The 25,369-nt window shown below is 39.3% G+C and overlaps 2 protein-coding genes and 1 long non-coding RNA gene across 7 annotated transcripts; 2 read left to right on the top strand and 1 right to left on the bottom strand.

Annotated features, from left to right (window-relative positions):
• The first annotated feature begins 596 nt into the window (after positions 1-596).
• LOC143477932 (uncharacterized) lies at positions 597-3,151 on the top strand. Its single transcript, XM_076976814.1, has 7 exons — positions 597-760; positions 1,028-1,164; positions 1,718-1,791; positions 2,220-2,324; positions 2,602-2,697; positions 2,810-2,842; positions 3,037-3,151. Exons 1-6 carry the CDS (start codon positions 662-664, stop codon positions 2,836-2,838), a joined length of 540 nt encoding a protein of 179 aa, XP_076832929.1. The 5' UTR covers positions 597-661; the 3' UTR covers positions 2,839-2,842; positions 3,037-3,151.
• On the bottom strand, positions 2,675-24,789 carry LOC143477933 (uncharacterized). Of its 3 annotated transcripts, XR_013121663.1 has the most exons (5): positions 24,683-24,789; positions 18,084-18,250; positions 16,772-17,984; positions 14,399-14,466; positions 2,675-10,743 (listed from the first exon to the last, which is right to left on the bottom strand). It is a non-coding gene; the product is annotated as an uncharacterized LOC143477933 (long non-coding RNA). The 3 variants fall into 3 exon arrangements; XR_013121665.1 differs by lacking the exon at positions 24,683-24,789 and having other exon boundaries at positions 17,928-17,984; positions 18,084-19,006; XR_013121664.1 differs by lacking the exons at positions 2,675-10,743; positions 24,683-24,789 and adding an exon at positions 11,231-11,981 and having other exon boundaries at positions 18,084-19,006.
• lta (lymphotoxin alpha (TNF superfamily, member 1)) lies at positions 18,383-24,153 on the top strand. 3 transcript variants are annotated; one of them, XM_076976811.1, is made up of 6 exons: positions 18,383-18,414; positions 19,222-19,369; positions 19,517-19,547; positions 19,986-20,015; positions 20,257-20,301; positions 22,538-24,153. In XM_076976811.1, the coding sequence occupies exons 2-6, from the start codon at positions 19,253-19,255 to the stop codon at positions 22,897-22,899; spliced, it is 585 nt and encodes a 194-aa protein (XP_076832926.1). In that variant the 5' UTR covers positions 18,383-18,414; positions 19,222-19,252; the 3' UTR covers positions 22,900-24,153. The 3 variants fall into 3 exon arrangements, with proteins under 3 accessions (XP_076832926.1, XP_076832927.1, XP_076832928.1); XM_076976812.1 differs by lacking the exon at positions 18,383-18,414 and adding an exon at positions 18,898-19,129; XM_076976813.1 differs by lacking the exon at positions 18,383-18,414 and having other exon boundaries at positions 19,158-19,369; positions 19,520-19,547.
• Positions 24,790-25,369: the final 580 nt, after the last annotated feature.

Below are 25,369 nucleotides of genomic sequence, written 5' to 3'. Positions count from 1 at the left end.
AGACACATATATGTGCTTATTTTGCGATGCCGATATATACTTATTTTTTCATTACAGAGCCTATAAATCTATTTATGTACCTGTTTATATAAACACTGGTTTCATGGACTACTTCAGTATAATGTAAATGTGTAAATGTAATATAAATCATTTCTAGTTTAAAGTTGCCTGATACTTTATTATGAAACGTAGTCATTATACAGTAAAAATATTGTGCAGGGGGCCATACACATCTTGCAGAAAGCTGTTTCCATTCCTTCTTTCTAGGGTAAAGATCCAACCACAACACTGTTGAAAAGCAAAATTGCATTCAGAACAATATGAGTTTTGCCCATATCATGTAGCAAAACAGAGATGAGCATTTTGTAGATATCATTAGGAAGAAAAGAATAAAAATGAAAGAACAGTCTGGTAGAAAACATAAAAGAAACATACAAACAAAAAAGTGGTACAACATAAGTGATTATTGTCAAATCTGCCTAAATAAACATATCTGGAATTATTAACTTGCTTAAGTGACTTCCAGCCACTGCTATCAGGGTGAATGAACCTTCAAGATGATTTAAAGTCGGCTCCTGAAACTGTGAGTCAGCACCAGAAGCTCATTGTTGATCTGTCCTCTCTGTGCTGGTTGCACACTGGTCCTCTCTGAGCTGCAAATATGATTGCTTCAATACTGGGTTTCATTTATGCAGTTGGACAGGTTCTAGTGCCATGTCTTCCTCCAGTTCCCCTTTCCAGAGAAGTCCTAACTGACCAGGTAAGACATTAGGGGGGATGAATGCACAAGCCAAAACCTTTCAATTATTTTAACATTAATGAGCTTTTAAGAGGCTGATCAATATCCATATAATTGTATTAAAAATATTTATTTTCTGTATTCATATAAATTATATATTGGTTAGGATATCAGCACCATAGCACTAAACACTATACCTATCATTAATGACTTATGATGTTATTCAATAAAAGATTAAGGATTTAACAAAAGACAAATAATGACAGTTCTATGTTCTGTGGTGTGCAGTATTTGGGGAAGTGGCATTATATTGGAGTAGCGTCATGGTATCAAAAGGACATAGCGGACTTCCAAGCAGTAGACAGCGCACAGGTGGAACTGAAGAATGTGAATGACAATCTAGTAATGACTGGAGCATTGAGAGAGTGAGTGACCTGACAAACACACAAACCAACAAACACACAAACCTCCAAACACACAAACCTGCAAACATAAACAAATAGGACTAAATAATCACATTTTCACTTATATCAGTTCACTGATGTTGGGTTCGATGAAACATCTGATTGTCATACACAATATTCACAAACAATAGGAATGTTTGTGCATTGCATTTGTGAAATATATTTGAAATACACTAAATATCTGAGCAATAATTTAGGCTTCATTTACAATATGACTATATGTGTGTCTCACTAACATGATTAATTTTACTACGGGGTTTTCTTGACTGTAGTAAACAGGACATATTATTTTTTTTATGGCTTCATCACACGTCTCAGTTGAGCTGCAGAACCCTGAACTCATCACTCCTGTTTTGCATTTCTCTGCACATCTACACTGGGATGCTTGTAGTGTGTTTTCCCCAGTGCCCCTGGATCATCCAAGGTTGTCCCTGGGGCTTTGTTTGGTGAATCGCTTCATTTAAGAAACACAACCTATAACGCGGGCTGACACTTAACTTCCGTCTTGTTACAGAGGAGCTGATTGCGTCAACAAGGCATGGACATACAAGCCCGAACCAGAGTTGGATTATATCATGGATGAGAATGGTATGATTGACACTTTTACAACCTGATCAGCCCTTTTAAAATGAAATTACGTTTGGTATGGTTTATGGCTAGTTATTTCATGCATGAAATGCTTATATATTAGTCTTTATTTGAGTTTGCGAGTGCTTAGAAGTGTATTTACAGTGTAAATTTATAGCATTGATAGCATCTCGCTAGCTACCTACCTGCTGGCCAAATTCAAGTCAGTTGTGAAAGATACCAACGTTGACACAATATTCACAGACTGTAGAACTTGCCCTGTAGTCTTCTGCAATAATGGGGGCAGATTACAATTTACATGTGATTGTAGAACATGTGGCAGCCTACTAGATACAGCAATAGGTCAGTGTGCTTAAAGTGATCACTCTGTGTATTGTTCATTATATTTATATGTGTATTGTTATTGCTATGACCATTTACTCTAAAAGGACATCTCGGGGTAGCATGGGATGGGAAGTGGCTAAATTGTCCTTCCTGTCTGATCCTGGGAAAACTTCACCCAGACGCTGCCTTTATCCGATTCATGCTATTTGGTTAGTAAAGTCAAGCCTAAACACTCAAACACACTTTTAAACACTCATTTAGATGTACTCATTCATTCAAATACTATAATAATTATGTTACTACCTTTTAAGTTTTTTAAAGGTCATATATTTTGAAGCTACATGGGATATTCATGATACTGATACTGTTTTATGTAAAATCTTGCATATTGTTAAAGTAGTTATGTTTGTTCATTTATAAGCAAATGCATTTTATGTTCGAAATGTTGCACATACATATGTAAATACTGGCATTTTGCCCCTATAGCACGTACTGAAAAAACAACTGAACTGGTGGAAAGTTTTAAGACAAAAATGGGATGCTTTGGGATTGACAAATTTATTATAGCCCCTGAAACCAAAGGTATGACAACATTTCCTTAAACATATTGTATCTTTTAATTATTTACACAAGCAATTCAACAGATTCAACAGATATTTACAGGCACATTGAAAACATCTTTTTGTTGTTTCAGCATTGTGTAAACTGGAAGGAACAGACTAATTAGGTAAAAAGATTCTGAATTGTTTAGACCATGTTAGGATAATTAAGTTATACTGACAACATATTTGAAAACCCTTATGTTATTCTCAATTTAATAATGTCAGCATTTTAATAAACTAAAATTAGTGCAAATTAATAAACAAAAATGTATTTTTTTTATCTAAGCTGATACCCTATACTTTATTAATGACCCAACAGCAATGAAGAGAGACTTGCTGTGGCCCTTGAGCTGTTTTCTGCATTCATTTGGCCTGTGTGGTCCTTTCAGGTTCAATATGTTAATAAAATAAAATTACATCTGTATCAATCAAAACATGTTGTGGTTTGTCCTGTTGCAAAGTTTGATGGGTAATGTTAATATATTTTACTTAGTTTTCAAATATTTTCAAACATTTATACACACACACACACACACTTATTATAGATATGCTAAACAAAAATAACTCATTCTGGTGGTCTGAAGGTATGGAAAGTCATGGGGTAGTCATGGCCTGGTAGGGAACTGGTCTTGTGACCGGAGGATCGTGGGTTCAATTCCCAGGCCTGAGGCCATGACTGAGGTGCCCTTGAGCAAGGCACCTGACTCCAACTGCTCCCTGGGTGCTGGGCTAGGGCCGCCCACCGCTTTGGGCACGTGTGCACCACAGCCCCCTAGTAATCACTAGATGGGTAAAAAGCAGAGGACAAATTTCGATTGTGGTGAAAAAATCACAATTGACAAATATGGTACATTTGCACATTTTTAAAATCAAAATAATGTCATTTTTAAAGAACAACAATACCAATTTCTCACAGTCAGATCGTCTACCACAGGGCTGAGGGTTGGAGGGTGCAGTGCAATATTGTTGCTGTTGCTAAAATTGTCCTCTTCTGGACCGAGATTGAAGTCATTCTTAGCAGCTCTATCAGCCATTCCTCCTGCTTAGATATCAGCACGGGGACAACCTTGACAAGAACTGTCCACATTCTCTACTTTTCTTTCAGTGGCTGAAGGATTTTACTTCCAGGCAAACATGAATACAACTGATTCCACTTGTTCAATCATCTACACACTGTAGTCATCAGCTATTATTTGTCGAACACGGTTAACTGAACACAGAAACATTGCTGACTGGATACTGCTTGCAGACCACCCTCAATCTGTCCATGATGCTGCATCACACATGATACGGTAATTGACGTGGGTGCTAGGATGTTATGAGTAAGACAAGAATCAGCAGCATTGCTAGAGCTTTCATGCATTCCAGTTTTGCGGAGAGTGGTCTGCCACACAAAAATAAAAATAGAATATTTCTGTTACTTATGCACTCATACAAGCCCACACCCACTACAGTACATCTACAACTGCAGAGCCACTGTCATCCTGAGAATGGTCTCTTAACCAGGTAGCGTCCAGTCAGGGTTGGAAAGTGGTCAGTGGTGTACACATGTATGTAATCAGTGCTTTAAGTAGAAAATATTAGGTGGTTGAGTAAGAATGTATGCATGTGACATCACTTTTGGTGAGCTTCTGTCTTTATTTCAAATGCTGCAGAAACACACCAAAATATAAAAGCTGTTGTGTGATTGAATAAATTACTAAATATTTGTTTTTATTTTTAATTAAGTTATTTTTATTTGTTTTCATTGAGTGTTTTGGAAAGATTGATCTGTAGACATCTCTCTTTTGTTATACTCTATACCACTGACATGTCCAATTCTAATCCAATAAAATTGTACAAATGATACAACATTAGTGAATGGGATATCTAATAATGATGAACTACCATACATGCCCATGGTCAGACATTTAGTGGCATGGAGCAGGGTGAAAAATTTTTCAATGATAAAACAAAGGAGCTGATGTTTAACTTCAGGAAAATTAATGTTTACATTTGACCTTTGACCATTAATGACATATGACCTTTGACTCTTGGGGACAGTCATAAGTATGTAACCTAGGCAATCATAGCAAGCATTCCCCATTGGTTGAACGGAGGACCCATCCATATAGAACATTGTAGACCAAACCTGACCACCACATGCAAGTCTTTTCTAAATCTAAGAGAAAAAAACAGTCTCAGCCTTGCCTGCTTACATAACTCTTTTACACTCATTACATCAAAACATAACACGGGCAATCATTTTAACCCATCTGATGTTATCTCAAAGAGCTGGCACAACACATCCTCCAGTGTCGACTTTGGAGTGAGGCAAATGAACATCAAGACCCACTTTAATCCACAAATCTCTAAATCTAACTTCCTACAGGAAGCAACTGACCCTCTCCTCATAGTGATGAAACAGCTAATCAAGTTTTCTGCTCTAACAGCAGCCACCAACAATCTAATGCACCATTTACCAGCCAGCATTATTCCTCTATGTAAGCACAGGCTCTATTTGTTGTTAATTCTACACTTCTCCTTTAATCTGTCACTGTCGTAGCCTTATTTCACTAACCAGAGGCCCCACTTACACCCTCACTTCAACACTATCACACTACAATATTTTGTACCGTTGGACTCATAAATTGCTATTTAGAATTTTTAAAATATTAAGGCCTGTTATATCAAATCTCAGGGATGACATTGCAAGGTGAAACAATGGGATGTATATTAGCTACAATGCTTTCAAAGAAGAAATGAGCTAAACACGGCTGTGTGCGTTGTGTTGGGTAGACTGTTGTGAGCAGACAGATACTATGGAATCAGATATCATTAATCTTTTTATAATGAACAGTACTCCTTGAAAGTTGTCATTGAAACATGTTTTCTACTGCATTGGTTGGAAGTACACAGCCCTTTTATGTCAGTGGTGGTTTCTAAATAAACAAAGAGAAATAAACTTCTCTGGTCATTTTAATAGCTTGCTGAAAAACACTAAGACAGTTTAATATTTACTAAAACAAATAGAGTTTGTCTTTCTTCCACTTATGTCCTGCTATTTGTAACGTATTGACCAGACGGAGAGGGATCCAACTGCAGAAGTATACCAAATAAATCAATTCAAATTCAAATAAATCACGCATACAGAAAACGACAGGCAGATCACTAGCATTAAGATCAGTAGCGATAGTGTTTTACTGGGGTGGTCGGGACGGTCCAGAATCATAACGGGAGAGCAGAATCCAGGAGGTACAGAAAGGTGAGGCAGGAGACAAGGTCTGGGGAGTAAGCAAGGGTCAGAACACAGTAGATCAAACAGGCAATGGAAACGCTCAGTATGCGGCATGAGTCGACAATACTTCGCGACTAGGAAATGGTGGGAAGGTGTATAAGTATGACTGAAAAGGGGCGTGGTGATAAGTGACAGGTGAGGCTGGTTAAGGAAAGATCCTTACACTATTCAACATTTTCCTAAGAGCATAAGAGATTTAAATTTTGGTCATCTGATTTGTTGACTATATTGTTGTTATTTAAATGAGTCTGTAACTATGAAAGCTCTTTTGCCACACCTCCCTCAGGTGGTGTGTGTTGTGTCTCATCGTCCACACCACATGGCAGTTGTTATGTAATTATGTTGTTCTCTTTATAAGTCTGTTCTGTTCATATGACCGTCATCACCCTCAACGTGTTTCTTTGGTTTCCTTGATTAATTGTTAGTGCACTTTTATGTTCGGTTTTGTTTTTGTTCGTAATAAAAGCTTCACTCAAAAGTACGTGTTTGCTTCCTTTTCTGGCACCCACTTCCCCCGTGACATTCGATGATCTTTTCTCCATGTATTTGCTTATGGGCTGCAAACATGAGAGCAAAGTTCAAAATCAAGAACATACAATTACACATTGGTTGTGTACTCAGTCAGTGCAACAGTAAATTATATGTACTCAGTCAAATCAACAAAGCATCCAAACCATTTATAATATTGAATATGCATTTAAAATGTTCAAATCTATGAAAAATCTAGGATCACCTTATGATAATATCCGGACTTGCCAGGGTAACAGTGGATGGGGTGATGTCACTACCTATAAACACCTAGACCCATTTTTATTCAAGATCATAGAAAAAGCTGTAGCTCTGCAATTATGATCATATCTGCACAAGAATCACATCCGGATTCCAATCTGGATTTAGGCACCACCACAGTACTGAAACAGCCCTACTTAAAGTAACAAATGATCTCCTTCTTGCCTCAGATCAAGGCTATGTATCTCTATTAGTGCTTCTTGATCTTAGTGCAGATTTCGACACATTATATCACAGGATCCTGCTAAAAAGTTTAGAAAACAGGGTTGGGATCTCAGGTACAGCCCTTTCATGGTTTAATCTTTCTTAACCGATCGCTATCAGTTTGTAGAGCTCAATAATATTTCCTCCAAACGCTCAAAAGTGAAATATGGAGTCCCACAAGGCTCCATCTTAGGACCACTATTAGTTACATTATATATGCTACCATTGGGCATAGTTATAAGCAAACAACTTTGGTGTCAACTTTAGCTGATTAGGGAAAATTGAGGCCTGCAAAAGAGATGTTAAATGCTGGATGTCATGAAACTTCCTCCACCTTAATGGTGACAAAACGGAGGTTCTCCTTCTGGGACCACAGGCCGCAAGACACGATAATACCAGATCTAATTCTAAATCTTGCAGACTGGTAATTAATGTGCCCCCTTAGATAGAGGTTACAAATCCAGCGGTTCATGGGCAAAGGGTTTTATGGTAAACTGGGGCACTGGTGCTGTCATGCTGTCACTGCACGTGGTCACAAGTGTGTTGACAGTATAGTGCAGGGGTGCTCATTACGGAAGGAAGTGTCGGTCGATCGCGAAGGAATGTGCGTAGATCGCGTCACATAAAATAGTAGTAGATGAATCGCACATCTGCACTGATGGTTGTATTTTGATTGACATTCACGGTAGCCAATCTGCAATCCACTCAACAAATTACGTTCGCCACCCCCCCGCTCAACAAATTACGTTCGCCGCCACCCCGGTAGATCTTTCTGACTTGGTCATCTTATAAGTAGCTCGCAAGCTGAAAACTGTGGGCACCCCTGGTATAGTGGGTGGATGCCACTATAGGATGCTTCCAAGTCTGTGTTACCTTCTGGTTCTGCCCTTTCAGCTAGGCTGTAATAATGTAATGCCGTAGTTGCTGCCACACTCACACAAGATATATAAAAAATTTCCTCTGTCTATATGATCCCATATAGAATTAATTTTCCCTCTTGTCTTTTTCCAAATGGCTACCCTCCGACCCGAGAAATACAGAGACGAGGAGAGATGAGCCTTTCCCAAGATCCACCCTGGACCAGCCACCTCCTGTCTAACCAACCATGATGAAGGATCAACCCACTGCCCTAGACCCTCTAACCACCCTAAATTCTCCCCTGCTATGGATGTATCTCAGCGGCCCTGGACTATTACTAACTGTCAAGAAGTTTAGGACTGAATAGGAATTACATAGAGATCTTATGTATATAAATTAGGGGTGGGCATAGATTATTTTTTTAATCTAGATTAATCTCACTGAAATCTTGAAATTAATCTAGATTAATCTAGATTAATCTATATTAAAATGGCTCATATGCGTGCTACCCAAGTAATGACTAAAAGTCAGTTTTTGAGATAGGGTTTTTTAATACAGGGGATGCGTTAGACCAGGGGCTCATCTCCTGTTTCCAAAATGCATCAATGACTGCTTGAGAAAGCTGTTCTACTTTGATACTTGAAGAAAAAAAAAACATGCTCAATAAAATGTAGGCTACTCATGTTCGGTTTATTCAGTTAAACATGAATTTGTAAGCCTACATACTGTACATTAAAAGGGGTTGATAACATGTTTATTCAGCTAAACATGATATTTGAATTGTAAGCCAACATTTAGTACATTTAACCTCACGGACGTAATTTGTAATTACGTAATTTTTTTCAAAAGCCGGTTTTGGTTCTCTGCAGTTTTAACGGTTAAAAAGAAATATTTCAATAGTGACTAATCTAGCGCTAGGACCATGCAGAAAACGACTGCTCCGAGCTCCGCTCCGGTAACACTTTACGTTCCTAAAAATGAATTTTCCATGAAGCAAACCTGGCGACTTCGTGGCGGCATCCATGTAAACACACGAACGATTTGTAATTCACAGGTTTGAAAACTCGATCTCGCCCCTACTGTGCAATTTGGTTAGGAATACAGCCGAGCTAAACTATCAAGGTGATAGTTTTTTTTTATTTTGACCCAGTTCCCAACCCAACTTTAATAATAGATTAACGGTGATAATTTTTATATCGCCCGATAAGAGTATCAAATTAACGAACGCCGTTAACGCCGTTAACGGCCCACCACTAATATAACTACACACAAAGATGAGAATTATTTATCCTTCCCATCTTTTCTTTGTTTATGTATCTTTAATTGTTGTTATGGTGACCGGAATCAGCCAGAGGAGGATGGGTTCCCCCACTGAGTCATGGTTCCTCTCAAGATTTCTTCCTCATGCTCTTAGGGAGTTTTTCCTTCCCACTGTCGCCCTTGGCTTGCTCACTGGGGGCTTGGACTCGGACAATAGTAAAGCTGCTTTGTGACAACAACTGTTGTAAAAAGCACTATATAAATAAATTTTGATTGATTGATTGATTGATTGATGCGGTTGCAGAATACGGTTTTGCGGGGGCAGTCCACAGCTCACCAGGCTTAGGACACTCCAGCATCATGAAAACTCTCAGGCAGTTGGGCAGAGGTGGAACTTTGTGTCCACTGCCGTGATGTCTGCGCGGCTAAGAAGGGACCGCTGAAACAAGCACGGGCGCCACCTGTTTCCCAACCTCTGCCTCAGGGAATTTTACGTACTTGTAAGATGAATTAATTTACCAAATGGCTGGAGGCTTGCGCGTTGCCCCACCAGAGCATGGTGATGACGGCTAAGATGCTTGTGAGGGAGGTTTTCTGTTGGTTTGGGGTGCTGCACAGCGAGATGCTACTTCGACTCTTAGGTCATGGCTGAGGTCTGCTGTTTGCTGAGTGTCCACAAAACCAGGACAAAGTGTACAAATGGGCTAGGTCGAACCAGACCAGTGCAGGAACAAAACATAAATGGGGATATGACATGTGCTGCTATGGTGAGCCTATGTCTGTGGGTTCGGAGGTCTGGCTGTACAACCCGTAATGTAAGAAAGGACTGTGCCTGAAGCTTCAATCAGCTTGGGTGCTTGAGAGAGGTGGTTTACTGGATTGGGGCCAGTGGTGTCTCATTGTGCACTGCAACTCTTTGGCATCGTACAGGGCAAAGATGCCAAGCAATGGATTGTGTGCGGCCTCTCCAGCACCACAGGCAACCTTTACCTCGTGACTGTTCCGGCCAGGCCTCAGCGCTGCCGAGACTTTGTGTGAGCAGTGAGTTCTTGTTTATTTTCGTTGTTGTTTGCTGGTTCCGTTCCTTTGTTGGTCACCGGGGATTTTTTTTTTGGGGGGGGGGGTTGTGTTGGGTGGCATCAGACTTGCCAGAGCAACAGTGGAGTAATTTGGTTATGTCTTATTGCTTTCATGTTGTGGGTATGTTCTGGTGTCTAGTACAGCATTTGGTGTGTTAAGGAAGCTCTACGTTGATTACGTGCTCCATGCTATACACAAAGGAATAATTGTTTCTGTGTGCGACTTCATCCTTCACCACAAGACAATTTAACATTTAAATGTAATCTTTACGGTTACTCAAGTTTAATTGTTGAAAAAGTTTTAAATGAAAAATTATATGTGTAGTACTGTGCAAAACTCTTTGTTATACATTAGATTTGTTGTTTTATAATGTATAATGTAGTGTAATGACTAGATATATCTCTTAATCTATTAGAATACAACCAGAAAATACAGGAAATGTGTATGCAGAAAAAACAGAAAAAAATCTGAAAGATATACTCACATATTTAATGTGACCTCCCATTACTCTTGAGCAATAGCAGGAATCCGGCTATCTAAACCATAATGGAATGGAACCTGAAAGGAATGGTACCAGAACATTACTTCAGAAAATCTCAGGACCACTGTAACGTGATGGCTAGCCAGATGTGAACCAGGTGAGCCACCATGAGTATTTGGGTAGTTTGGACCCAGTCGCTGAGTGGTCTTATAACAGGGAGTGAGAACAGATAGGGGGCAAAAAGGAACAGCCGGGAGAAGGTAGAGGAGAAAACAAAAGAAGGTAATAGTCAAAATGGTTTGGGCTGGAAACCAGGGAAAGAACTGGCTCTCTCGTACAGTGAAGAAAAAAACAGAAATAAACTCCCCAACAAAAAGAGCAGCCAAAAGTTTAGTTTAGTTTTAAAACCTCAATTTTTAGTTGAATAGAAAAATAGCCTGGAACCAGAGAGAGAGGCACTTGAGAAAAAAAAAGGAGACAGAGAGTACAGAGAGTAAATCCCGCAACCTCTACCCAAAGATACCGGCCGAGTTGTAGGTAAGAATTCGGAACAAACAATTCAGCAACCGGTATCGTGGAAGGAGCTGCTTATAAGGGCTATCAAGCAGGTGTAGTTCATCTGGCTTTATTAGTCTATCAGTGGTGGCATTGAGAATCTATGGGGTATTCTCAAGAGTAAAATGAGGGCCACCAGACCCAACAACAAAGAAGAGTTGACAGCAAGCATGAAGAAAATTCATTTTCTGTTTCCTCCATTTGGCATTTTTCTCCATTTTAATTATGCTTTAATCATCGTAACTTTTCGGTTGGTTAACGTTGGTTTAAATGGAGATCTGTTTCATAGTTATTATCAGTTGGTTTGTTTTTTCCTTGATGGGCGGGTCCGGAGCCCTGGGTCCTGCGTCTGCGAGATGACCACCCTCGGTGGAGAGTCCACCACGAACAGCCTAGAACACCCTCCTTGGGAAGACAGGGGAAAAGACGCTAGACACACACAACGGAACATTCACAAAAACACAAACAGGAACATTAATGGACAGAGGCATGAAAGGGAAAAGGGGATTTGGGAAAAACACAGGGACAGACACAAACAACCTAGCCACTAGGGTGCACACACCAGTGTATTTTAGCGCCGGTCCCAAGCGCGGATAAATAGGGAGGGTTGCGTCAGGACGGGCATCCGGTGTAAAAACTGCACCAAATCAAATGATGCGGATCAAAAATAGAAATTCCATACCAGATCGGTCGAGGCCCGGGTTAACAACGACCGCCACTGGTGCTGTTGTCCAACAGGGCATTAGCGAAAATTGGACTACTGTTGGGACAAGGATGAGGAGGAGGAGAGGGGGGAAGAGGGTTCTGAAGCGCTTTGTGACAACATGTGTTGTGAAAAGCGCTATACAAATATATTTGATTTGATTTGATTTGATTTGATTTGAAGCTGAAGGAGAGGAGGCAGAGCAGGAAGGTGGAGGTTAGAGTTGGTACGTTGAATGTGGGCTCTATGACAGGTAAAGGGAGAGAGCTAGCTGATGCGATGGTGAGGAGGAAGATAGATATACTGTGTGTACAGGAGATCAAGTGGAAGGGGAGCAAGGCCAGGAGCATTGGTGGTGGCTTCAAACTCTTCTATCATGGTGTAGATAGGAAGAGAAATGAGGTAGGGGTAATCCTGAAGGATGAGTTTAGTAAGAGCTCCACATGCGAGTAGTGGAGGTAAAGAGAGTAAGTGACAGGGTGATTTGTGTAAAGTTAGAGATTGAAGGGGTGATGATGAATGTCATCAGTGTTTATGCTCCTCAGGTAGGTTGTGATGTGGAGGAGAAAGTAGAATTCTGGAGAGAGTTAGATGAAGTTGTTTTGCAGGTTCCTAAAGAAGAGAGAGTGGTTATTGGAGCAGATTTAAATGGACATGTTGGTGGAGGGAACAGGGGTGATGAGGTGTTGGGTAGATATGGTGTTAAAGAAAGGAATACAGAAGGACAAATAGTGGTAGATTTTGCTAAAAGGATAAAGATGGCTGTAAACACTTTAAGAAAAAGGAAGAGCACAGGGTAACGTATAATAGTGGGGGAAGATGCACACAGGTCGACTATATCCTCTGTAGGATGAGGCGCAGACAGCACACGTAGAACATATACACATATAAATGTCAATGACTCTAACAAAGACGAACACGGGACACTGCGCGAACGCACATTAAATAGACAAACCACATAAGCCCCAAGTGATCACGAGACGAGCCACAGGTGAGACCGATGAACACGCTCAGACACAACCACACCCACGGAGATACGTAGACAAAGTACGTCTACATCTACATAAACACAACATAAACACACGCTCAAAGGGGAGGGGTCAGGGGCTGTAGCGTGACAATTGATTAATAACATTTGCAATTGTTCACTAAACTAATCACTCTATATCAAAATCATATGTCTCTAAAAGTTTAGGGTGGTACCGCTTATACTGTAATTATTCATAATGAATCAATATTACTATACAGCACAAGAAGTTCAGTCTTGATCAGTCCTCTATGTGCTGGTTGAATACTGGTCCTCTCTGGGCAGCAAACATGATTGGTCCCGGGTTTAATTTATTCAGCTGCACTATTTCTATTGGCGTGCTTTACTCAGATTCCTCTCTGCAGAGTAGTCCTAAGTGCTGGTGGCCAGTTAAAACATTAGGGCTGATGAACATAAGCCCAAAACGTAAGATTCCTTCATCATTACAGAGCATTTGAGAGGCTGGATAACATCATTATATTTAAAGGTTGTCTCAGTGTTGATTGTCCTTGGGATAACATATTGGCTGTGCATTTCATCTGTTTTCATTCAAGATTCAAGAATTTATTGTCATGTGCACAGCAGAAACGGGTAGTTACACTGTACAATGAAATTCTTATTTTGCTGTTCCTCCATTCACCAGTCAGTTTAGGTATACAAAGACAAAACAAAAGTGTAGTGAATAGAATAAAGTAAACTATATGGGGAATAAAAAAATAAAAAAATAAAAATAAATAAACTTTAAATTATATAGAATGAATCAACTTGTATAGCACCTTTCTAGATTACAATTTTATTACAACTCTTACACAACCAATCACACACTGGCGAGAAGCGGCAGCCAATTGTGCACAGCGTACTCTCAACCGGGATCCACAGCCCCCTGGGGGACTGAATGGGGTGCAGGAAGGGGAGAGAGGACAGACACTAGTGACAGTGGACCAGCCACCACCGGGCACACAAGCACACACACATTCATGCACAGACACTCAGACAACTGTTTTTTAATGGACATGAAGAGACATAGACATACACTCAGGGAGAATTTGTCAGGGAATCAGGGAATGCCAATTTACCTAACCTCCATGTTTTTGGACTGTGGGAGGAACACAGACACAGGGAGAACATGGAAACTCCACTCAGAATAGGGACTTGAACCCAAGACCCCAGTGCTGAGAGGCAAACGTGCTAACCACCAAGCCACTGTGTTGCCCAATATAGAGACATCTTCTGAGAATGTGCTTAAAGTGTATGTGCATATGTGCAAGTACGTGTATACACGTGTAAACAGCAGTAATTCTGTGCAAATTACAGATATGTAAACATTATGGTAGCAGCATTAGGGGTTGTAAGGTGCGTATTTATAAAAGTATGAGTAAGAAATGAATATATGAATAAGGCTTCATGTTGAACATGGCTTAAAATATAAAATCTCTTAACAACATACCTGGTGTCCCTTCCTTCTTTTTTTGCACTCACTTGCAAGTCACCCCATCGGTAGAGGGCCTCCGTACCCTGAAACCAATGTTAATGCCAGGTCAGCAGTGGCAGTATTTCATTTTGTCCTGTTGTGACATTGTGTTCGTCCCTCAGGTGGGCATAGCCCATTAGGAAACCCGACACCTGAGGGTCATTTGTCTATATATATATGTCTATGTCTTGTCTTTGTAGCAGTTGACTGCTGGTTAATGTATCTTTCATTTGGATTTGTCACAGGTTTTATGTTGCTATGTTGCTGCATGTTATCAGAGGTGTCAATTCCAGGTTCAGAAAGTAAAAGTCCTCACCAGGATTTTGCTCAAATTGCTAGATTTTCTAATTAGTGCAATCCTGCTAAAATTAGTGGAATCAATACAATCCAGGAAGCCTGAGCAAAATCCTGGTGAGGACTTTTACTTTCTGAACCTGGAATTGACACCTCTGCATGTTATATATTAAATCTTCATTATTCCCTGAGTCTGGTGTGATCACTTCCTTTTTGTTTGCAATCTCTCACCCAATTGGGTTTTATGAATAACAGATAAGCAAACACAGGCAAACAATTATTAAAAATAGTCACACAATTTCACTAATTCTCTAATCATGCTGAGTTCAGCGTGATAGTTTATGCATACACTGTCATGCACACTTTTAAAGTATGTGTAATATATTTTTATAACATATTTGAAATATACGAAATATCCGAGCAATAATTTATGCTTCCTTATTTACATTTTTTAAAATTCTTTATTATATTTGTGTAAACAGAACATAAAAAATCTTTACAGCTTCATCACACGTCCCAGCTGAGCTGTAGAACCCTGAACTCATCACTCCTGTTTTACATCTCTCTGTACGTCTACACTAGGATGCTTGTAGTGTGTTTTTCCTCATCCCAGGCAGTCCCAGGGACTTTCTTCAGAGAAACACAACCTATAACCTTATCTGGTTCATGCTTGTTGGTTAATAAGGTCACACCACTTTAGATGTACTCTTTCATTCAAATACTCACATGTTACCGTAATTGTAGTGTTGCCGTTGTGGTGTTTATATTTTGAAGCTGCTAGATGTTGTATTCATGCGTGATACTTTAAGTAAAGTGAATACTGACTATATTTAAAATGACACATATCTTTAAAGTAGTTATGTTTGTTCATTTATAGGGAAATACAATTTATGTGTGAAATGTTGCACATACATATATAAATACTGGCATTGGCACTCTTATAGCACATAATGAGAAAATACTTACTGAAGTTGTGGAAAGATTTAAGATCACATTTTCAGACCAAAGCTATGACAACATTTTCTTAAGCATATTGTAATTTTAATTACTTCATACAAATATTATTTGAAGCTGTCACTGTACGGCGGGCCCCCTACTGGTCGCCTCCGTCTACAGCAGCAGCTGTCCTGTTGTTGTTGTTGTTGTTGTGTTCGTCCCTCAGGTGGGCGGATCCATCTCTCCTGTGGGTCGTTTGTTTGCCTATATATGTCTTGTCTTTGTACCAGTTGACCGCTGGTCATTATATCCTTCATTTAGATCTAAGTCACGGGTTTTGGTTTGCGCACTTTTTCTATTAAACCATCCATTTTCCCTAAGACTTGGCATGATCGCTTCCATTTTATTTCGTTCACCCTGCCCGTCACAGAAGCAGTATAGATTACAGGGAGTATAATAATGCACTTATTCTTTAAATGACAGAATAATACTCTTCTCTCCAATACTGTTCTAAAAGATATTTATAGGTACGTAAAAAAATTATTTTTGTTGTTTCAGAATTTTGTAATCTAGAAGGACCAGACTAAGCATTTAAAAAGATACTGAATTGTTTAGAAACAATTAACGCTGGTTTTACTGGCTAATTAAGTCAAATTATTTACGACTTGAGTTATACTGACAACATACATGAATACCCTTATCTAATATCATCACTTTTTATTCAAAGCTGATACCCTATTCTTTATTAATGGCTCAACAGCAATGAAAAGAGATTGTTCTGGCTGGGGCAGGTAAACTTCATAACAGGTAAAACTCTCCTGCTGTGGCCCCTGAGCTGTCTTCTGCATTTATTTAGAGATTTTAAGATTAAATATGTTAGTGACTGCTATGTCAACCCAAACATGTCATAGTTTGTGTGGTTTTCAGTGGCTAAAAATACATAATTCCTGAAACTATGAAGATCAGCTCAAGATTTGTTCCGAAGTCCAACGGCATAGGTGTCTTCCAATAAGTTGTTGTCAAAGCAAGTGTGTGACTAGCAGGCCACCAGCATTAGTGGGGAAATTCAGAGAGTAGGTCATAATCAAACAGCTAACCACAAGAGGAATATCAACTTACCTGTTTTTCAAAATGGATGGAATGCAGTTTTCACACACAGTAACATTTTGGTCTCTACTGCCCTCTCTCCTGGTTTCTCTTTCCCCTCCCATACAAATGAAACAGGAGAAACTCTTACCTGCTCTTTGAAAAAGATCTAAAAAGTGCATAGCCCTGCAAAAAAATTTTCCCACACAAACAATCTACCCACGTGCTCTTTTTTTTTTTACTTTCAACTTTCAGTTTTCATTACTGGCTCCCATTTCTTATCTGTTTTTGTCTTGGTAACTATTAGTTGTTTGGGCTACATGGATACATCGTTCCTGCTTTCTCTCTTTTTAGTCATAAGACGTAAATGTTTAGAAAGGAGAATTTGTGAGTCAGCTGGAAAAGATTCACTATGATGCTACCAGTCATCCAAAGTAAAACATCAAATGTATCAATCCGTTTTCAGCTTGATCTTGAGAAATCCTCTGAATTCCTACAAAATTGTAGTCCAGCAGATGACGAATCTCAACTTACAGTCTGAGGGGAGTTCATCAGCGTAAGGGGCTTCTGCCTATCTTCCATCTAATCTATATCTTTTGCTGTTGTTTATGGCTATCATGATGACTCTTGAGATCAACGTGATAAGGGGACAGCACCACTGTGTGTGTTGTGTACATGTGTGTATATGTGGGAGGGGTGAGTTGGTGTGCAAGTGTATGTTTGGCCTAACAGGAAAGTACAAGTGGCTTTACTGGGGATGTCCCATAAGAAAGCCACAAAAAGACACGCTTCAACACTCAAGCGGAATATCACAGAATTCCATTTCTTGTCACTTTTACCTTCATGTTTTACAGATCTTCTCCTAATGAGATCCAGCAAACTTTACTTTTTGGAGGGCTGTTTTGGTGGTGGTGGTGGTGTGTGGGGTTTGAGTAGTTAGTAATTGCGTAGTTAGTTATTTAGTCCTGCTTTGTAGTGAGAAACCATTTTCTTTTTGCTTGATGGCATTATCAGTATAGAAAAATTATGAGCAGTTGAATATCAGCACATGAATGACTGAATAAATTTTAAAAAAGAATATGAGATTTGTTTATTTTTACAATGACATAATCAGACCCCAGACACTGCTACATATGGCATATGACATTTAGCAAATGTTCTTAACCTTACAAAAGTGCTATGTCATCACCTCAGAGAAAGCATCCGAGCCAGTGCAATAGTTTAGGAGCCAGTGTACACTAATAATCTGAAACAGTGAAAAGAGCACAGGAATTACCAGAAAACTATAATGTACACAGGGAAATTTGAAATATCTTAGTGCATTCATACTTTTAAAGGTCTTTACCTGTTTAGCCAGTATTGTTTAGGGACGACTAGAAACACTTTCTCCATGGCTCCATCAGCCTCTTGGAAATGGTAACGTTCCATGCTGTACTTTCTCTTATCCTGCTGAGTGTATTTGATGCCCTTGCTATTTTTCCTTTCCAACCACAAAACACATAGGCTGAGAGGCTAGATAGATAGAAAGAGAGAGAGAGAGAGAGAGAAAGAGAGAGAGAAGACAGATCTCATACAGAATGTGAGAAAGAGGGGAACTCCTGTGGGCTGAGTTCAACAGTGGTAGTGGAACAGACACACATTGGCTCACCAGTCTTTACACTACAGTACGAACTGAGGTGAGTGCAGTCTATCATCTGATTTTAGTTTGTTGATCAGTGTAAAACTACTTGGAAAACCTGACTTGTTAAATTCATACTTCCTGATAACCTGAATTGGTGAGCAATTGAGGCATTTGGCTTCTTCAGCTTTTCATCTGTCAGACACTTATATTATTCAGATAACATGAGTATGTCTTAGCATATCTGAGCTCTTAGTTGCTGACAATCCAGTGGCTGGATTGGGATGTAACACCAGGAGAATGAGATGTGCTAGGAGATCAGGTATCTGCCAATTGACCTCTGAAGAGGAGATGATTGGATATATTTGTCTCATCTTATGTATTGCCTCTTGCCATTGGTTAATTTTTACAATGAAGTGCCACTTGTTAGTTGATAAGTGCATATTTGAGGAATATGGCACATCTGCTCTGCAGAAACGATTGTCTCATGAATCTGGATATAATTCCAACTAAACCCTAAGATGCTGTGATGCCGTGTAATCATCTGTAGGACGTTTCAAACACCTGTGGGTGAATTCTGTGTGTGGCTCAAAGGGGGAACCACCTTTGAGAAGGTAAAAACCAGAGGTGGCAGGACCTTGCCCTTATGTAACTCTATGTGACACATCATAGCAGCGTTTCAGTACTGTCTCTGACACAAAGGAGAAGTCGGCCTTGTCCGTTCATGTGCGCAGCACTCCATGGGCTATAGAAGCCTCTCACTCACCTGGACTGTAAGAACCTTCCTTGAGCAGGAAAAACCGAACAACAACAGGATAATCGCGTGTATTGTGTCCATGCTAAGGTAAATTTCCATCCCTTACAGCCGTTTGTTCGTCTGTCACCTCACAACGAGGATGCCGCAACAAGGCAACATCAGGTTCAAACTCATGATCGGCTGGTGCGGCCTGTTGTCGGTTGCCATGGTGATTATGGCTGTTGTGCTTGCCACGGGCACCAACCTCCGAGGCCAGGTACAGTTCCAGTTGAAGTTAAACTATGTCTAAAACTATTTTTTAAAACTACATCAAATTTCACAGGACATGCTTTTCTCAGACAAAAAGCACATTAATCAGCAGTGGAAAGACAGGCAGTGACTTACTTTTGATTTTGTTTTTCAGCAGGGAGCCAATGAGAAGGACAGTTCTACAGGTATGCTTCAACCTAACAGGGCTTTCACAGAACTTCATGCAGTGGCAAACGTTTCATTTAAACATTTGTTAGGGGGGGGGGGGGGGGGGGGAGGGGGCACTGCTGACACCACCCAACCTAACATATTATATTAGTAGAATGAGCATGCATGAATTACTGGGACACACACACACCCATCTCCCCCTAAAACTACACCTATGTCAAAAAATCTCTTATACTCTACTGAATGCTAATGTCATATATTCATGCAAAATGTTTAGCTTCGTCCGAGATTGGGGGTTATCGTTAATATTGCATAGTAATAATTACTCACATCATATTTGCTGCTCACAATATGTGAGTTTATTTTCTAAACTTCTGTCAAGGAACCATGTTGGCATGTGTGGTTGTGATGTACAGATTGTAATATAAAATAACTATTCAATGTCTTTCATTCAGAAAATCATTCATCCCCTGCTGCCGTGAAAGGTGAGAATGTAGCATCCTCACTCTGTGACATATTTACATGATAATCCACATTGTACAAGCCAGAAAACCCATATGCTTCCTGACAATAGCCTTACTGATAACATTCACTGATAATGATTGACAGTCGCTAGCTACATATGCCTAAGAAAATACACATCTGAGTTTATCAGGCTAGGCTCTCTGTAGAAATATATATAGAAGTGAAAAGCTGAAATTTAGTAGTGTTTGTCTTAATTTTCAGGACCCTCATTTGGACAGACTGGTACCACTCGAATCCATCTTACGTGTAAGCCATGTTTTTTATTATTTTCCCTTTTTCTCGATGAAACCAAACTCAGAAGTGACTTTCGGTTGCTGGATGATCTAATAGTTGCATTAATTTTCTCTGTGTATTGGAGGAAGTCCCACACATGTATCAGATAGATCTGCTAAGCTGAGAGCTATAACACAAGCAAAGGGAATACATTTTTTACAGCTGCAGATTGGGGAAGCAAGTATTCCCCAATACTTAAGATACTTTTTCAAACCTCCAAACACAGCAACACATCTACCTCATACAAAACGCTAAATAGTTAATTTCCTGTTCAAATGCATATTTTCTTAACTAAACACCAAGGATATTGTCTACACAAAGAGTGATTTTTACATACTGTATAGCATGTAGAGTAGGCCAAAAAGAGTTGGTTTCAGTCTATAATTAGCCTTGGTCCCATATGTGTAAAAATATGCATATAGAAAAAGTCGCACAAGGGGGAAAAAGCAACTGTCTTGTGATTGTATGTGTCCATATCAGCTACAGCACCTGCTTGTGTATCGAGCTGGGTCTGGACTCAGCTGTGGTTGGTCTATTACTGTATGTTATTTAAATGTATATGCATTTTACAGTAATAGCTTTTTCAGTTTAGGTTAAATTTTTTTATATGTTGTGTGCAAGCATTTGTAAATAAGATAAGAAAGATCCAGAATTTTATAATTCGGTAACCTTATATATACAGAAAATGTAAGCATTTTAGGAACATGTTTACAACATGAAGTGTATTAATGGTGTAGCCCACAACAGACTAATGCTACATTTGCTGTGTTTAGAATTCTGAAAAAACGTCTTAAATATCGGTAAATGCTTGTTAGCAGCCGTAAACTATAGATGCTATAGAGTTCTTTTCCCCACTGTAGTTCTTTTCCACACTGTAGATGTTAATTAGAAAAAGGACAGAAAAGACCAGAAGTGAAAGTCAGAAATGTTTAAAATGCACTACTTACTGTATACCGTGTCTAATACTGAAACCACCTCCTACTCCTTTACTCCTTTACCACAGAATGTCCAAGGTACAAGTATCTTTTGTGGTTCAATAACATCAGCAGTGCTTTGATGGCAAACAGCTAGAGTAAATCATATACAGTATATACTTATACAGAGAACTTTTACCAGGTGCCTACTGCAGACAGTGTGACTTTAAGCTAAATTAATGATACACCATCACAGTTTTCTGTAACATGCCTATAGATTGCAAACACTGTGCCTTCACTGTGCATATGTGTGTGTTTGTGTGTGTATTTGCATGTTTTGAGTGTGTGTGTGTGTGTGTGTGTGTGTGTGTGTGTGCGTGTGTGTGTTTTTCCGTGTGTATTTTGTGCTTGTGTGTGTGTGTATTTCTGTGTGCATTTCCGTGTGTATTTGCATGTGTGTGTGTGTGTGTGTGTGATTTTGGGGGCAGACTGTTCCTTTAATGATCTGACATCCCCTAATACATCTTCTGACACCTCTCTGAAGTGGGTGTTCACAGAGCGTTTGTGGTTAGGGTTATAGATAGGACCTACACAATGGAACAAACTCATTCAACTGAGTTATAACATTTCTGTGTGAATTAGTTTCCACCATTAACTGCAAGAGGTCTGTCTGGACTTTCTTTTTCTAGTGCGCATAAAAGGAGATTATTTTTATATTGCGCACTTCTTACTCCTATCTAACTATATATCCTAAATGTCATAAATGATATTTTGCATACAATAATGCTTGTATAGATTCATATAACTTACAGTAGGACATGCCAAGCAAAACCTGGCCCAGACTAATACTGTGAGAAGTCTCACTGTGACGTTCGGGCGCAGCCAAGGACGAGACACAGAATCCTCGGGTTGCGGAGCAAACGTAACTTTTAATTCAAATACGTATTGCGCAATAGCGCACGAAGAACATCAAACACATACGTAGAACATGTAGACTTAGACAACGACGAGCACAGGACACTGCGCGAGCGCACATTAAATAGACAAACCACATTAGCCCCACGTGATTACGAGGCGATTCACAGGTGAGACAGATTATCACATGACATAGCCATAACCACGGATATCCACAGACGCAGACGATGCACGTAGACTACGTAAACACACGCCCAAAAGGGAGGGGCCGGGATCCTCAACGTGACACTCACACTAATTGCAACTTTTTTAATTTGAAATTCAGATTTTGGATTGTATGATTTTAACATTATTGTTGTATGGATGTTTCTATTGAGCAGATATAACAGATAGATGGGATTCTTCTTCCACCAAGAGCTCCATCATCTTGCAGAGTAACGGGGTGAAAGTTACAGCTGCAGGATTATACTACGCATATGCCCAGGTCACCTTCATTAAGAAGAAGACAGAGGGGGAGGAGACAGTCACTTTGATTATGAATGAGAAGCCAGGTACACAAGCTCGGAAACTCATGCAAGCCCAGAAGCACGGCATTGGAACTGTGTCCATGTCACAGGTGATTGAACTCATGCAGAATGACACTGTGAATCTGATTATCAGTAACAGCTCAATGATCTTCTCAAATGAGGTTTCAAAAACATACTGGGGTCTCTACCTGCTTAATCAGGAGAAGGATATATAGGTGTCAGGCAGTTACATTGGGGTATCAGTTCAAGTATAGCTGATACCCATACCAAACAATGTTGTGAATCCCAAAACATTCTAACGTTAATCACTCAATCTCATCAGTAAGCACCTAGAAACTTCAGGGAATGTATGCATTCTTTCAGAATGAAGGAAGCTAGGAGTTGGGCTAATAGAGTGGCTATGTTTTAGAATGCAATGAAGTCTAGATATGATGAACTACCATGTCTCATATGTATAGAGAGAGAGTGAGTGAGAGAGAGAGAGAGAGAGAGAGAGAGACAGACAGAGAGAGAGAGAGATTTGTGTGGGTGTTTGAGTGTGTGTGAGTGATTTTATGTGGATGGTTGAATGTTCTCAGACTTTGCTGGTATATATCGTAAACTATTTAATGTTTTTGCTGAGAATCTTATTGTATTCTGACAGTTTTCTAATTTGTTATTTATGTGGCTTATTTAAGTGTAATTGAGTTAACATTTATAACCTTCCTGGTTTCTCACAGAAAATCCACTGGTTGAAATACTGTTGAACATTATTGAAATGTTTGGTCTATATTTTTATTCTGAAAATGAAAATACATATTTGTAGTAGGCCTACACATTATAATGTCCTCAAACAGCATATTGTGTATGTGGCAGAAAACTACTTTGCTCTTGACAATAAATGTCTATCCATAATTCGAATTTAACATTTCATCTATCCTTACAAGTAATAAGTACAAGTGCAATATGATATGAGGCAAAGCACTGTATTTTTCCTAGTTCTACCGTTTCCTAGTTCTACTGAAAAATGCTCTACATTTCTCACTCACTTACTAATTCTTACCACACGAGGGCGCTATATAACTTTGAGCTACCAGTTCCTATGTCGCTATTATCTTACCACTGCACAGTCGCACATAAACAGATATCATGAATATTATCTCTAGGCCTACTTTAAAAAGATTTTTAGTTTGTATTAATTACACACAAAAAACACTGAAGAACATTTCAGAAACACCATAAATATGAACAGAAGCAAAACAAACACACACAGCATAGTTTCAGACACACAATTCTTGTTTCAAAACGACACACGACATATTTAAGTGCACATTTAACACAGTGAAATTACAACGTTAATAACAACGCTATAACAATGTTAGCACTATATACCATAATCAGAATGTAAACTACACCAAAATAAATGTACACACACATTTCTGTTTACCAACTTGAATGCCTTGGATGTTATTTTCTCTTGTTATTTTTCATGGTTGGTTGAACTAGTTCCAGCAAAAAGGCAACACTGTGGAAACAGTGAATTGTTTTTGTTGTTGTTGTTGTTGTTGTTGTTGTAATTCTATAATCAGGCCCTGACAATGTTTAATGCTTAATCTATTTATGCCAGAGGCAGAAAGTTAGAATCTGCAAAAAGCATGTGATGGGTAGAATTTAGGGTGTAAATTCAGAGCATGAAAACAAAAATCTTCACCACATGCCCCTCCTTGACCAACATGTAGGCTATAGAATGAAAATTTTAAGTTCCTGAATTTTAAGGTGACTGATGAGGAACTTTTCTTTTTCTCTCATGCTGCTATTAAAGGACATGACGTCTATTTAGATTGAGTACAGATATGATGCAGGAACTGGCTCTAATAGGAAGAGACACTTTTCAGTTTGTTTGTTTTTTCCTCTGCCTATTTCATCAAGATGAATCCTTTGGTGAAGACATGACCAGAACTAGTGTCAGAATAAACGGAAACAGCAAGAGAAGCATTAGAAAGTGTAGAGTGTCCTTACCTGAGCAAGGTAGTGCCTGAGACCACAGCACTTCATCATGCCCTGTTTGAAGTTTATTTGTTTATTTGTGCTTTGCTCTCACTTCCTGAGAGTTTGCAGTGTCGGTGTGCACAGGAAACTGTGCACGATGTGTGGGGACACATGCTTTCATCTGACTGTAGGTCAGATAGGCTGGTTCGCTTCACCACTGCCAAGTCTTCTGAGCTGGTCGTGTGAAAGAGATTTGCAAGCTCATGCATATCTTGACTGCCCTCTGCAAAGGATTGATTACCCAGAAGGGACAGAACAACAAAAAACTACATTTGTGTATCAGGTTTACTTGCAGACTCTCAAACATTATCACAAATATACAGTAGTTGTCCGCATTGTCATATATTTGAAGAGTGTATAGAGGAGTAGTATTCTTCAGTTAGTTTTATGTGCATTATTTGGCAGTCAAAACAATCTGACTGGAAAAATGATATTAACCAGCACATATTACTTCTAATAATAACTGCTGTCAATTGGTAATTTAGAAACAATTAATGATCAGACATCTAATCAAACATGTTAAAGTCCGTGGTTATGTGTTAAAGTTTTAACAGAATCAATGGGATTAGAAAATGGCATGAATTTACAGATAAAATAACTAGCTATCAAAACCTTGAAGCTTGGGGTTAAATCAGATTTTGAATGATGAGGTGACTT

Source organism: Brachyhypopomus gauderio, chromosome 16 (genome assembly GCF_052324685.1).
Source record: "Brachyhypopomus gauderio isolate BG-103 chromosome 16, BGAUD_0.2, whole genome shotgun sequence".
NCBI lineage: Eukaryota > Metazoa > Chordata > Actinopteri > Gymnotiformes > Hypopomidae > Brachyhypopomus > Brachyhypopomus gauderio.
This window is presented reverse-complemented; position numbering and strand designations above follow the sequence as displayed.

What these genes read in the sequence shown, in the direction of transcription:
- lta (XM_076976811.1), top strand. Translation starts at nt 19,253, where the DNA reads ATGCCGCAACAAGGCAACATCAGGTTCAAACTCATGATCGGCTGGTGC. An exon ending in GCACCAACCTCCGAGGCCAG is followed by an intron (nt 19,370 to 19,516) that starts GTACAGTTCCAG and finishes TTTGTTTTTCAG; the next exon opens with CAGGGAGCCAATGAGAAGGA. An exon ending in ATCCCCTGCTGCCGTGAAAG is followed by an intron (nt 20,016 to 20,256) that starts GTGAGAATGTAG and finishes CTTAATTTTCAG; the next exon opens with GACCCTCATTTGGACAGACT.
- LOC143477932 (XM_076976814.1), top strand. Translation starts at nt 662, where the DNA reads ATGATTGCTTCAATACTGGGTTTCATTTATGCAGTTGGACAGGTTCTA. An exon ending in GAGAAGTCCTAACTGACCAG is followed by an intron (nt 761 to 1,027) that starts GTAAGACATTAG and finishes TGTGGTGTGCAG; the next exon opens with TATTTGGGGAAGTGGCATTA. An exon ending in ATGACTGGAGCATTGAGAGA is followed by an intron (nt 1,165 to 1,717) that starts GTGAGTGACCTG and finishes GTCTTGTTACAG; the next exon opens with AGGAGCTGATTGCGTCAACA.